The sequence below is a fragment of the Elephas maximus genome, chromosome 3, assembly GCF_024166365.1.
Source record: "Elephas maximus indicus isolate mEleMax1 chromosome 3, mEleMax1 primary haplotype, whole genome shotgun sequence".
In the NCBI taxonomy this organism is placed as follows: Eukaryota; Metazoa; Chordata; class Mammalia; order Proboscidea; family Elephantidae; genus Elephas; species Elephas maximus.
In genome coordinates this window covers 157,814,940-157,829,943 of record NC_064821.1, presented here as the reverse complement: position 1 = coordinate 157,829,943, position 15,004 = coordinate 157,814,940, and the positions used below count along the sequence as shown (strand labels likewise).

Below are 15,004 nucleotides of genomic sequence, written 5' to 3'. Positions count from 1 at the left end.
GACTGCCCATAGTTCCATTTACTTGTCTGTGACAGGTATGAAATCAAAGCTTCATAATATCCTTTGGACCAGAAAAGGGCTCTATTTTGACCCTGGAAATATCTCCAGCTGTATACATTATATTTTATGCATTGTTTTAAAACTTTGGAGTAGCCCTGTAGTTCCCAGCTTGAGTGTTAAGGTGCTGACATCACAAGCTAAGATTCCCCCCAACAAGACAGTCACTTGTGATATGTTTACCACACCAAATCTTTCCCAGAACTCCCTATATGAGAACTTATATCGGGATTCATTTTAGAAACTCTCAGTAAGAGTATTACTCTCCTCCCTGGTCCCCCTAGGCTCCCAAATCTGGTTGGTTTACTCTTGTTAACAGCACTCTTAACTCCCCACTTCTCTACAAAGAGGGTTTTTTCCCTAATGTCCATATGTCTAATCACCAGTCCTGCTCCTTCTCTCTTAAAATCTGTCTTCCTTCACAGATGTCAGTGGCCTGCCTAGATCAGCTCTAGCAACCAACAGTGAACTGCTTCCCTCCTCATTAATTTTTGTTAAGACTGAATTATTTACTTTGTATTCCTTGAGGAAATAGCACCTGGTAATCAGGGAAAGAGAAACTAAAGCATGCAGAAGATCATAAGAGAAGTCAATCTGGTACCATTACTTACCAAGAAATTTTAAAAAGTTCAGTGTAATTGTACTTGAGTTCAACTCTTTACAACACAGAAGCACTACATGGATGAGCACCTTCTCCTCAAAGTCATTCATTCTCAATGCTTGGAAATGACTGAGCTTTCATTTCCAGTGAATTCTTTCATCACAGGCCACATAACAGGCTTCCTGCCCAAGCCAACATAACAAAAAATTCATGGAAACACAGGCCTAAAGACATGTAAAATGAGAGAATCAGACTGTGAGGCTCCGGCCCTCCGCTGTACCCCTGCTCACTCTACCTCCGCGCCCAACATATCTTTTCTTCTTTCAATGTGAAATGTGCATATATGTTTGTGTATGTGTACGTACATGTAATAGGTGTGTTATCTGTTTCTGTTATTCAAAAACATATACCAGAAAGATGTTTACCTGTGTTTTATTGACGATGCAAAGGCATTTGACTGTGCATATCTTAAACAAATTATGGATAACACTGCAAAGAATGGGAATTCCAGAATACTTAATTGTGCTAATGAGGAAACTGTACACAGATCACAAGGCAATCATTTGAACAGGACAAGGGCATACTGCATGGTTTAACGTCAGGAAAGGTGTACATCAGGGTTGTATCCTTTCACCATACTTACTCAACCTGTACACTGAGCAAATAATCCAAGAAGCTGGACTATATGAAGAAGAATGGGGCATCAGGATTGGAGGAAGACTCATTAACAACCTGAGACATGCAGATGACACAACCCTGTTTGCTGAAAGTGAAAAGGACTTGCAGCACTTACTGATGAAGATCAAAGACTACAGCCTTCAGTACAGATTGTACCTCAACACAGAGAAAACAAAAATCCTCACAAGTGGACCCACAAACAACATCATGATAAACGGAGAAAATACTGAAGTTGTCAAGGATTTCATTTTACTTAGATCCACAATCAACGCCCATGGAAGCAGCAGTCAAGAAATCAGAGGACATAATATTGCATTGGGCAAACCTGCTGCACAAGACCTCTTTGAAGTGTTAAAAAGCAAAGATGTCACTTTGAGAACTAGGGTGCACCTAACCCAAGCCATGGTATTTTCAACTGCCTCAAATGCATGCAAAAGGTGACAATGAATAAGGATGATCGAAGAAAAATTGATGCCTTTGAATTATGGTGTTAGCGAAGAATACTGAATATACCACGGATTGTCAGAAGAATGAACAAATCTGTCTTGCAAGAAGTACAGCCAGAATGCTCCTTAGAAGTGAGGATGGTGAGACTTGGTCTCACATACTTCGGACATCTTATACAGAGGACCTGTCCCTGGAGAAGGACATCATGCTTGTAAGTGAAGTGGAGAGTCATCAAAAAAGAGGGAGACCCTCAACAAGATGGACTGACACAGTGGCTACAACAACGGGCTCAAACATAACAAACGTTGTGAGGATGGTGCAGGATCAGGTACTGTTTCGTTCTGTTGTACATAGGGTCGCATGATTCAGAATCAACTTGATGGCAGCTAAGAACAACGTGTGTGTGTGTGTGCAATACAAAGACATAAATAGGGTTTTTTTCCCCCCCATTAACTATTCAATCAAAGTAAGGCTTGTTTGGGAGAAAAACAAGTTCTCTCCCAAAAATCTCCCTTCTAACTTGGAGAACTAATTATTGAAAACCAAAATACTGCTAAAGAAAAACATCTAGCAAACACTTGCCCAATTCTTAGGCAACAAACGTTGACAATGAAAATTTACAATAAGCTAAGGAAGCTACTAATAGCCATTTCCACATCCTTGGCCTAGAGTTATTCCTTTCTCTTATAAAATCAACAATTAATGTAAGGATCGTGTCGAGGAGATATATGGCAATAGAGATAAAATGTCATTCTGGATTCTCCAGGTTTTTCAGAGAATTGGCAATAGAAACTTTGAGGGAGAAATGATGTTTAATGCCAGGATTATTCCCTGTGCTCTCAACTTAATAGCTCAGAAACTTTAAGGATATTGGAGGTATCAGCCAAACGTTTACCACTCTGCTCTTCCCACTCCAGTCCCCATTCCGTCCAGCCAGAATCAACCCACATTAAGACGGGTTAGATTAGCCCATTTGGAAACTACCTGAGAAGCAACCATCACTGGCAGGCCAGCGAGGCACTCCATATATAATCTCTCAACCTCCAAGTCTACTGAGTTCTAGGAAGTCTCTCCTAATTATGTGCTAACCAAGTCATTTTCTCCCCTCAAAGGAAAAGAGGAAGATAAAGAAGAAAAAACATTCAAGAATAAGAAAACAATCAGCTCAGCTCTGCACAGAATCCAAAGGGCAAGCCATTTAACATGAATGTAAGGGCCTCGCGTCCACACTAAGGACTCAAGATCTGAAATCACAACAGTTTTCTCTTCTCTTTGACCATGAGTGAGAACTGAATCATCTCACCCTTGACTCCTAGTCTTTAAGCCTTCCAGTTGTAAAGGAAAGAACACCTGAAAAGTCCAGGTTCTAACCCCAGCCCTGGACACTACACCTAAGCTGTGTTTGAAACATTTAAGAGCAAGACATTCTTAGAAAGAGCGTCTTAATCCCAGCTGGTGTTAGACTAATGAACCTGCAATATTTCTTTCTAGAATGGGAGGCATCTCAATCTTCCATGTTAGTTTAGGCTAACGAGGAAAAAATCGAAATGATGCACACAGCAGAGTGTTCTTCACCCATAGATACTTCCTCCACCGTTTTATCCTAGTACCAAGGTCTCTAAGCCAAGACAGACATTTCTAATAGACACACTGCTCACTTGGCAAAATTAAGTGGGAGGGGTCTGGATAACAGCAAAATGGGTCTCTAATTATCAAAGCAGAAAAAATGAAGACACCTTCAGGAAGATTTCAGGTCTGATGCTGTTTGCTATACTGTGCACTGAGAAGGCAAAATCCTATTCAGCACTTTGTTTCCATCCCTTTCTGAAGCTACTCAGATTCTTTCTAGTTCTCTGGGCACGCTAAGTAAAAACACAACTGCCTATCCTGGCATCTCCCGACAATGGCAGGCGGACAAAAATTCCCATGCTAACATAATTTTTCTGAACCAGCTGATTATCGTTCCACTTGAAAACTGTAATGTGCTCATACTTTAGCACAGCCTTCCTCCATCTAAGTATTGGCTAAATATTCATAATATACCTCTCCCCTCCCTCCCCAACTCCCTACCCCCAATTCAAAACCAATGTGTATTTTCAGCTACATTTTAATAGCCATAGTAAATAGGTCACATTCCCCAAAGGAACAATCTATAGAGATGTGATAGGAGTGGCATATGAGAAAATATCTTTTACTCCCTCTGGACCCGACCTGAATCATACCTTCTGATCATGGCTTTTATATGTGGGGCATTAGCTCTCCCACCTTCTCTCTTCCCTCCCCTACTCCTTTATCCTCTACCGAAGTACAGGCAATGATATCTGTACCCCCTTCTTTCACCCTCCAAATCAGTGTCTGATAGTCAACAAAAACTTAGAAAAGACTCCTAGCCAAGAAACAGACTCACTAAAGAATGACCTTCTGTGTTCTGATCATCCCAAACCATGATGTGGCCATTAATACCCTGTGTGCCATTAGTGCCCTTTTAAGGACACCGATAGCTGTTACATGTCCCATCGTTTCCTTTGGACACTCTGAGTTTTGGCAATATTCTTGACCTTCTTCATATACTCAACTTTAAACACTGAAATGTTCCAAAGAGCCATGCACATGTGCATGACACTGTCAGGCTGAAAAAATAAGGCCCCTGTCTCCTAGACCAAGTTGTTTAGGGCATGATCACAATAACCAGTTTGACTCCAAGGTGCTGCCAAAAGCAAGCAGAGCAGGAAAGTTTCAAAGATGAAAAATGAGCTTAAAAAATTAAGACAACATAAAATCTCAATTCCTGAAGACCAATAAATTATCAAAAACAGTGAACTAGCTGTGAAAGCAATAGTGAAATAATCCTATTTCTGTGAAGGAAATTATTTTACGGTCCACAGGACAAAAAACAGTATGGGGTCAGTAAAAAACCGCGGAATATTTCAAACATCTGTCCCACTGTGCCTGCATCTTGCCAGTTGCTTCGGAAAAAAGGGTGAGATATCAGGTTCCCATCACAGAAGACTCCCAAGACATGTTACAGTGGTCTCTGGGGAAACTACGTCTCCCAAAATAGTTTTTAAAAATTAAAATGAGCAAACCAAAGAGTACAATGATAAGCCACTTTCTCCTTCCCACTTTAATTTTTCTTTGATTTGCTCTGAGGATCAAGGCAAAACAAAATCATAAGTCTCTGTATGTAATAATTACTGAATTAATTTGACCTCATCTCATGGCTAACATGGCCAAGAGGTGTTGCTTTTGTACAATTAAGACAAAAGGAGTTTATGTCAGCAGGACTTTAGGGTGCTGATTCCATTGTATTTACTATGAAATACACTAACAGTAGGTTGGAGATTGGAGAAGGAGGTTGAAACCTCCATTACAAGGCAGCATGACAGATAGCAAGACCCGAACTAGACTTTAAGGAACTGATTCTATTCTGGGGGAGACCCACATAATTAAGTTTCACACCTATAAAATCATCACTCTGAATTCAGGGCTAAGAGGCATTTGGTTGTAGATACAATTCCTTCTGTAGATACTATTTTTAAATTTGGAGAGGAAAAACACTCATTGCATTAATATTATGGGCTGGAGCTTCTTAAGAGATTCCTAAATCCAACTATTATTTTTAGTTTGGATACAATTTACAGCTGTGGTATTAACACTGCCACAGCCCTGGCAGGTGCGGTCTATAGCTTCAGAAAGTCCATCGGTCGTGGAGCTGGCTGTCACTGCTAAATCTGTTGCTTGCAGAGGCCTCAGAGCTCTGGGTTTGCTGAGTAGAGTCCTCACCATTTAAGCTCTTCCTACATACAGGACACGTGTCATGCTGAAACAAAAAGATATCAGTCCCTATAAACAGCCTGACTTGAGAAATTGGGGGTACTAAATGCTTAACGAGCCCTGAGACTTGGCACATCAAAAATTATGACTTGACAACTAGAAAAGCAAAAAGGGCATGCATCCTGATACAGTGCATACCTGGCTCCAACACAGGACGTCTCCCAGCTAGAACTTCAAGCTCTAGGTCAGCAACCTAACTACAGCTAACACATACTAGCAAACAGAATTAACCAGAAACAGTGAACTGGGATATAACAAGAGAGTAACTGCCCATCACCTGCCACATGGTCTAGAGCAGTGGGTCAGCAAACTTCTGTAAAGGGACAGATTATAAATATTTTAGGCTTTGTGAGCCACACCATCCCTGTCGCAACTACTCGATTCTGCATATGAAGCACAAAAATAGCCTTAGATAACAAATAAGCATAGTGGTGTCCCAATAAGGACCAATAATGGGTGTCACAAATGGTTTGCAGCTGGCTACTAACTGAAAGGTTGGTGGTACAAATCCAACCAGTCGGCCTAGTGTGATCTGCGTCTATAAAGCTTCTGCTTCTGTAAAGATTACATCCAACAAAACTCTATGGAGCTCAGATCTACTCTAACACACAGACTTGCTACGAGTTGGAATCAACTCAATGGCCATAGGTTTGGTTTAGAGTGTGTTCCAATAAAACAAATGAAGATGACAGATTTAAGGCTATGTGTCTGCCAACCTCTGGTCTAGAGACAGAGAAAATTAAAACAGTTAGTAGTCTAAAAAAAACAACAATGTTGGTACTAGGAGCTAGACAGGAGCTTATGGGACTAAAATCTGATCTGCTTGGCTCTCTATGACCTGTTATCTGCACCGTTACTTTGAACCATCCCCTCAGAAGATGTGACTGGTATAGATGCCCCCATCACAAATGACAGCTGTCTACTCACCAGTTCTAACCATGGCACAATACAGCTGCTATGAAAGAAGTGGTTGCAGGGTAACTGCCGGACTTCCTCTTCCACTGTGTAATCTTCTTTGCATACTGGACACTCTAAACCCGTATCTGTTGGAAGACAAAATGCCTTTTAAAGTAAAAAAAAAAAAACCAAAGTCTTGAACAACCCAATGAATACATAAAGAAAAGACACAGAAGATGAAAGAATAGGTGCATCCAAGTAAAAGACATATAAAATGCATGAATTCTATTTCAGAAGGGGGTGGGAGTGGGCTGAGAGTGGCCATAGACAGGAATGTGAACAGGAGGAATGATGAATGGGGCCTAGACAGGAAGTGTACAAGGTCTATTTTTCAATTTAAAGAGTTGGAAGAAATAAGCTGGGGCTTAGACTATTTTTTAGGTAAACCAGGAAAAACATTTTCTCGATGTTTTTCTGACAGTCAGTTTCTACCTGGGAAACACTGGCAGCCTGTCAACCACAACCAAGGGACACATCTCAGGAATCTCAGTAGTTCCCACTCAGTGTCTCAAGCCGCATTTACCCTACTCTCTTCCACATTGCTTGTCCTCTTTCAGCATGGCTGCCTTAAAGCCCTCCGTACAAGCTGTTGATTAAAAGCTGTACCAGGAGGTGGTGCTGTAGAATTGCAAAGCCCAGGTTCCCAGTCTAGAGACAGAAAGCCTTCTCCTTTGAGAGGAAACGGCCACATACTTACTTACATTGGGAGTATCAAGCAGCAAGTTCTGAGTTTCTCAAGTTTAGCTAAAATATCTGCTAGTCTATCTTCCTACTGGCTGGAGTAGCTTCATCCTCCACAGAGTTCAGGGCATTTGGAGTAGGACTATCACTTAATTTGATTCACTCCTTCCTCTCCATTCCTACTCCCTTCATCCTAATTCTAGCTTTACTTCTCATACCTGGCCTACTGCAACAGCCTCCCAGGTAGTCTCCCTGACTCCAGGGCTTCAACCCTCCAGAAACAGCCCGTGCTTTGCTGCCAACTAATTTTCCTTTATACCAGTCTTAGAGCTGTCTCCAACTCCTCTTCCCTTGAACTCTCAGCTATCACCTCAAAACCACCAAATGCAAAATTAAAAACATTACATCACCTCCCTACCCAAAACAGGGCCCGCTCACAACTCACCCATGGAATGGGAACTACTAACCTGATGGGAACACCCCTTTGTTGTTACATAGTTGTAAAATCTTAGAATCATTTTTGACCCTCTTCCCTTCTTCACTCCATTATACAATCAGAGATCAAAATCCTTTCTTCAAAATGATCTTCTGAACTAACCTCTCCTTTCTGCTAGCATTGCAACCATCACCTGACCTCCACCTGGACTGTCACAAGAGCTTCCTAAATCCCACCTCTGCCCTCTCCTTACCTGTTTCACATACTGCCTCCAAAGTAATCACTCCTCAACACCAGTTAAATTCCCTCATTCCCCCATTTGAGGACCTACAAAACTTCCCTACTACCTAAAATATCCAGTCCTAACTTCTCTGCCACTTTCGAGATTCTCTGTAAGGCCCCAACCTTCCCTAACTAGTCATACCCTTCTCCCCCCGTCAAAAAAAACCCCAAACTTGCTGCCATTGAATCGATATTCCAACTCACAACAACCATACAGGACAAGGCAGAATAGTCCCACAGGGTTTCCAAGGCTGTAATCTTTATAGAAGCAGATTGCCACCTCTTTCTCCCGTGGAGTGGCTGGTAGGTTCCAACTGACCTTCTGGTTAACAGTCAAGCACTTTATCAACTGTACCACCAGGGCTCTTTGTTATACCTCCCACTACTCCCCAAGCCAGACTTAGACCAATCTAACAAGGTCTCTAATTTTAGGTCTCCTTATGCCAAACTCAGACACCATGTCCATGCTGATATTCTTATACTGGTTCATACTTTTCCTTACATAGAATGACCTCTCCTCTCTAAGACAGCCCACCTTGTCTTTAAAATCTCTGACTCTAAACCTGAATTTGTGAGGAAAGAAACCTCCAGCCTAAAATAATGTCTCTTATCACTAAATTCTTCAGTGCTTATAAAGCGAGATAGTATCTATCTCTGATATACCTTAATATGCCTGACACATGGTAGATGTGCAACAAATTTCCAACCTCCCATTTTCTCCCTTACCCTTACCCTAAGGTCAATATCACCTGCTTAATACCATTTCTTACATTGCTGTCTAATTGCTAAGTTTTGCTCCCCCCACCCCCCGCCCCATTAGTTCCTTAAAGCCTCTGTGGTGCAGTGGTTAAGAGCTACAGCTGCTAACCAAAAGGTCAGCAATTCGAATCCACCAGCCACTCCTTGGAAATCCTATGGGGCACTCTATTCTGTCCTATAAGGTCACTATGAGTCGGAATGATTTCAATGACAAGGAGTTTGTTTTGTTTTTTTAATTAGTTCTTATATATCTTTGTCCTCTTTATTTCCCATGGCACTAGAAAAGGAACATGGTAACTGCTTAGGAAATGGACTAACCCAATGAATGGGTAGGTACCTTCCATATTTGGCACCCCGGTGGAAATTTTAGGGTGGTATAGCTTCAACTGAAGATCCTTAGTATAGGAAGGTGCTGAGACTCTGAACAGAGATTAGAAGGTGACAGAAGATGAGAGGATAAGTACGAAAATGAACCTACCAACTTGTTCCTGAGTTACTGTCACTGTTGGAAGAGATGTAATCTTTTCTTTATCAGCTGGGGGAGGCCCTGTATTTTCCAGTTGTCCTAAAAGCTACAAAAAAAAGAAAAAGAAGTTAATGATGATGAAGAAGACAAAGCAGCAGACATCTCAATGTCCCAGGGGAGGGCGCTGCTCCAGCTGAGGACAAACAGTGCAGGTGTTAGAAATGTTATTTACTCTTACTTACACAAGGCTCTGAGAGGCTTGGGCTTTCCCTTTCCTACTGCCAGAACACTCGCATTGCTTTACAGTTTCAGAGTGACCTCAGTATAAGCCTACAGACAGACTCCTCAGTGCAAGGCCCACCTTTGGACATAAAGCAACTTCAGCAGCAACACAGGGTTTGTGATACCATGAATAAAACTACAGCTTAATAAAACATAACACTTAACCCGTCCAAAAACTTCACTCTGCTGGAAGGAAGAAAAGGATGGGCGTATGGAAAACAGCATAAGGTAAGCCAAACAGATAGGTAAATTACTGCCTAAAAGAAGACAGATATAAGCGGCATGCTTTCTGTTCTCAGCAACTACAGGGAAATGAAAAACCACTCAAAATAAACATAAACAAGTGGAAGCAATCATACATGGCATATGAGGACTTTTTTCTCAGCTTCCTTCCTTTTTCTCTGCTTCCTTCCCTTACGTTGCCCTATCTAGCACAAATGCCTGCTTCAGCATGTGAAGAGATCCTTTTTTTTTTTTTTATGGTATATTCATTAATAGGATCCTCACAGGCCAAAAATACAATATACAGTTTGTTATAGAAGAAGTCTTCTTTTCCTGTGGTGGTGAAATCATCTTCTAGAAAGCCCCTAGTACCTGAGAGGCTCATGGATGCTGAACTAAACCCCCAAACCACTTCTCCCTTTAGTAAAATGGAAACCCACAAGCCCAAAATACTACAGAGAGCATAGTGACTGCCATTTCATAAAGTAGCAGAAGGAAAGCAGGAAGCCTGTGAACTATGACACATTCAACAGACACCCTCAAAAGGCAGTTCCTCACCTGGGTTACAATGGCATCAAGCTCTGTCTGGCCCCAGGCATAGTCCTCAGGGTTGGAGTGCAGAGTCCCATACCTATACATGAGATGAGACAGACAGCATGAGACCGCATGACCAGGTTCTGCCTTACACCACAGAAAAAACTGGCAGAGGGATCCTGTTCTCTCAGCTGTGAAGTTACTAGTCAGTCCTCTAGAATAAAGTGGCAAAAAACCTCTCTATACTTTTTTTTTTTTTTTACTTATAAGCTCAAACAGATTATCCACAGATGATCTCTCATTTTCTCTGCCTTTTTACTTTACCGAATGGAGTATAAAATATGAAATTACCCAAAGTACTACATGACACCCCAGAGCAAAAAGAGTGACTCATTCTCTACTGGTTAAGAAAAGTTTGTCTTTTCTGTGTGACTTAGTCATCTAGTGCTGCTGTAACAGAAATATCACAAGCGGATGGCTTTAACAAAGAAAAATTTATTTCCTCACAGTAAAGCAGGCTAAAAGTGCAAATTCAGGCTGTCAGCTCTAGGGGAAGGCTTTCTCTCTCTGTTGGCTCTGGAAGAAGGAACTTCTCAGGCACAGGGTGCCCAGGTCCAAAGGGCACGTTCTGCTCCTCGCACTGCTTTCTTGGTGCTATGAGGTCCCCCCAACCTCTGCTTGCTTCCCCTTCCTTTTATCTCTTGTAAGAGGAAAGGTGGTGCAGGCCACCCCCCAGGGAAACTCCCTTTACACTGGATCAGAGGTGTGACTTTAGTAAAGGTGTTACAATACCACCCTAATCCTCTTTAACATAAAATTACAATCACAAAATGGAGAACAACCACACAATACTGGGAATCATGGCCCAGCCAAATGGATACACACATTTTGGGGGGGACATAATTCAATCCATGATGCTGTGCCTACTTAAAATCAAATCTACAGCAGACTTCCCTCATTCTAAGAGACTGTGTGTGGTCCTGGACCTTCAGAAGCTTTCAGGTAGAGAAGCAGCCTTAGCAGTCTCTCTGAATCACAATTTAGAACAACTACAAAAGGGCCTTGGCAGCACATCTCTGCACTACCCCAGATGACAGAGGTCCAGATTCTTTGGCTAGAATATGTTTTCTAAAACTAGAGGTTGGAAAATAGGGTAACTGTGTGGAAGGACCGAGGTCCCTGCAAGCAAAAAAGCATTCTAGGGCAGAGTCAGCAGTGATCAGTAATTGTCCCTACAAGATAAAATCCTATCGTGAACCCCTACCACACTTAAGTGTCACTCTGTTACTGAATTTTAGTCTTCTGTTTCTTCTAACAAACCTCCTTACTTTGGGAAATGGAAATTAAGTAACTGGTTTTCAATTTCAGAAATTTTAAGAAAATCTTCCCATATAGTCTAGAAGGAAAACCCACAAATCTGATTCCAAGCCTGGCAGGGACCATCACATTCTTCACCTCAACACAACCCTCAGACCAGAATATAAACAGAACCAGACAGATTCAGTGCCTAGGCATCCCATCCTGGGGGGCCAGGAGGACCCTTCTGAGCCTGAACAATAAAAAATACGTTCTGATTAAGTTTAAGTCTCAGCAGACAAAGGCATTCTAACAGATTACCAGTCATATCTACTCACCTCTGCAGCTCTTCCTATCTGTGCAGGTAGCAAGGAAACTACAGCACCCAAAATGCTGCTGCTGCAGCAGAGTGAGACAGAAAACAATGAGCTACTTACCAGGACACAGGGTGTGAGGATCTAGGAAATGCAGAATTTGCAAAGAATCCTGCAAAGATCTGCTGTATTATTCTGTAGGAGGAAAAAAAATTTTGGATAAGACAGATGAATGGAAATACTCTACAGAAATCCATAGCTGGTCAATCACCAATCCCTTCCCCAAACCACAATGGCTTTTCACTGACTAATACACAAGAGATAGCACCGGAAATCAGCCTGCTACCTGGTGGCATGCTATTTTGCTTGTGTGGCGATCTTCCTGAGCTCTGCTATCTTATGAATTAAGAGATGTTCTTGAATTAGGCTGGCAAAAGGTCTGATGGTATGGCATAATTTTCAAGCTATATTTCTTGGATCCCTGGCACTAGCGTGAGGAGACGCTGAAAGGGACGCTGAGCCAGAGTGGTTCTGGACCCACCTCTCTTTAACAAGAGTAGTTCCATTTTTAAGTGTTTTATACAATGGACTTCTGTATATCATTTAAAGAGATGGCGTGGTGGGCTCCCCAGCCCACAGAGTAAGAAAGCTGAGCGCTTTCGGGCAGGAGGCTTAATGGTGGATTGGGGTGCCTCTGGGCACTCTTCAGCAGAGCTAAACAAGCTTTGTAACACTTGCCTGAGTAGGGCAGAGGCCAGGCCAAGGGGCCGAGGGCCAAGGAGAGACCTGCCTACAGCACGGCTAAAAAGAGGCTGTCCTGACTGGAAGAACAGTATCCTGAACGTTCCTGAACCTGAACAGTAATCTGTTACTTCCCTAATAAACTCCACAATTGTGAGTACTGTCTGTGAGTTCTGTGTGGCCACTGCAAAGATTTACAGAAAAGTAAACTCAGCAGAGAAGTAGAGAGTGTGTGGCAGGAACTGATAGTGTCAGAATTGGTCAAAAGGGGCGCTGAGAGGTATGTCTGACCTCAGTCTCATAGGAATCAGCCTTGAGCTGATCTTGATTCTCTTTTCCCCTTGTGAAGTTAGAGGAAGTCAGACACCTCCACCACATCATTTTTACAGATAGACACTTTCAACCCCCAATTCCCACTTTACTTATAAGGTCAATAAACATAACAATGGTGCTAGCCAATACTAGCCAATATTAGACATTCCCTGCTACTAAAGTTCAACAATAGCTAACTACGCTATTCCTTCTGTGGTGGTTTTAAAATTTGTCCACAAATTATTTGATACTCCTCCCTTGAGTGTGGACTGGACTAAGTGGCTCACTTCTTAAGAATAAAATACAGCAGAAGTGATCATTTATGACTTCTGAGATGAAGTCACAAAAGCATCGTGGTTCCTCCTTGCTTCCTCTCTTGGTTTACTTGCTCTAGGAGAGTGCCTTATCAAGCAGTCCTACGGAACAATCCACATGATGAGAAACCAAGATCTCCTGCCAACAATCAGCACAAACTTGCTGGCATATAAGTAAGCCCAAGTCAATCATTCAATAAATGCAGCAACCGCCAACATTTTGACTGTAAACTCATGAGACCGTGAGCCACAACCAGCTCACAGTCTGCTAAGCTGCTCCTGAATTCCTGACCCACTGAACCTGTGAGGTAATAAATATTTGTTGTTTTAAGCCACTAAGCTCTAGGGTAATTTGTTTTGCAGCAATACATAATACAAATTTTGATACCTGGAAGTAGGTGTTGTCATAACAAAAAACTAAAATGTGGGAGCAGAACCCAGCAGTTGGCAGAAGCTGGAAGGACTCTGAGGAGTGTTACGAATGTTTGAACACCCTCAAAGAAGGAGCAGAAGCATGATGGCCTTTGGGGAAGTTACAGGTGAGCACTAAAGGGAAAATGAAGAAAATCTTACTGGAAACTGGAGGAAAACGGATCCTTGTTTCTGTATTGGCATAAAGTTTAGCAGTATTGCCGCCTGCCATAACATGCTAAGTAGAAACTGTGGGTGATCTAGCTAATGAGATTTCCAGTTACGCCTCCTGGCTGCTTCTTACTGCTTATTTGAGAGGAGAGGGATAAACTAAAGGAAGGATAGTTAACAAAAAGGAATTAGGACTGAGTAAATTCTGAAAATTCCCAGTCTCTTCAGATAGTAAATGATACTAAAATTAAGAATTGGCTTCTGAGGGAAGATCAAATCCAGAGCACTGTCAAAAGAACATGGTTTGAGACAAAGCCAAGAGAGTGGCTATAAAATTTTGTTAAAATTTCAGAAAGATCTAAGATGGTACCTCCAAGAACCATTCGGTTAAACAACTAACTGGATTTCTAAGAAGCTTAAGGGTGTCATTCTACAGCAATCCCCACAGAAGCCCAAGGTAGAGAAGAACTTATTTAGAAGAGATTCGTGGGTTTGGCTTTTGGCTAATGGTATGAACTCCAGGTTCACAAGAGACTTAAAGTTTTTTTCAAAAGAAACACTGACAGCTTAGGCTGAAAGGGACAGAGAGTACAAAATGAAAAGAGGTCTTTGGGCCCTCAAAATTCTACTGGCAAGAAGGAGGCTGATTAAACTATGCAGCTGAAAATATGGATGACTTTTCACGGAAAAGAAAGGATTACTCAGAGGGTGGAATCGAGAGCCCAGAGGGAGGAAACAAGAACCACAGAGAATCATTTCTGGGCAGGAGTAGGACTAAGTCCCAGTCAAGGAACTTCGAACATCAGAGTTGTTATGAACTAATGACTCCGATGAGTCGGGATCGACTCGACGGCACTGGGTTTGGTTTTTTTGGTAATGACTCCTATGGACCCCTGGGAGCCCTAGTGGTGCAGTAGTTAAGCACTCAGCTGCTAACCAAAAGGTCAGTGGTTTGAACCGACCAGCTGCTCCGTGGGAGAAAGATGTGCTTCCGTAAAGATTTACAGCCTTGGAAGCCCTATGGGGCATTTCTACTCTTTGCCCTATAGGAACACTATGAGTTGGAATCTACTCTATGGCAACTTTTTTTTTTTTTTTAATGATTTCTTTGTGCCTCCCATTTCCCCCTTTTTTGAACAGGAGTCTTTATATCGCTTAACCTATGCCTGTCCCATCATTTTAAGTTGGGTGTGTGAGGCCCACCTGGGT

The 15,004-nt window shown here is 42.1% G+C and overlaps 1 protein-coding gene across 2 annotated transcripts in view; it reads right to left on the bottom strand.

Annotated features, from left to right (window-relative positions):
- Window positions 1-4,876: 4,876 nt before the first annotated feature.
- RNF115 (ring finger protein 115) overlaps window positions 4,877-15,004 on the bottom strand; it is a 67,387-nt gene continuing 57,259 nt past the window's right edge. For both annotated transcript variants that reach the window (XM_049879900.1, XM_049879901.1), the window contains 5 exons: window positions 11,970-12,041; window positions 10,261-10,333; window positions 9,211-9,304; window positions 6,545-6,660; window positions 4,877-5,603 (listed from right to left, as the gene is read on the bottom strand). In XM_049879900.1, coding sequence (XP_049735857.1) covers window positions 5,472-5,603; window positions 6,545-6,660; window positions 9,211-9,304; window positions 10,261-10,333; window positions 11,970-12,041 — 487 coding nt within the window. In that variant the 3' untranslated portion in view covers window positions 4,877-5,471. The remainder of the gene's footprint in view (window positions 5,604-6,544; window positions 6,661-9,210; window positions 9,305-10,260; window positions 10,334-11,969; window positions 12,042-15,004) is intronic.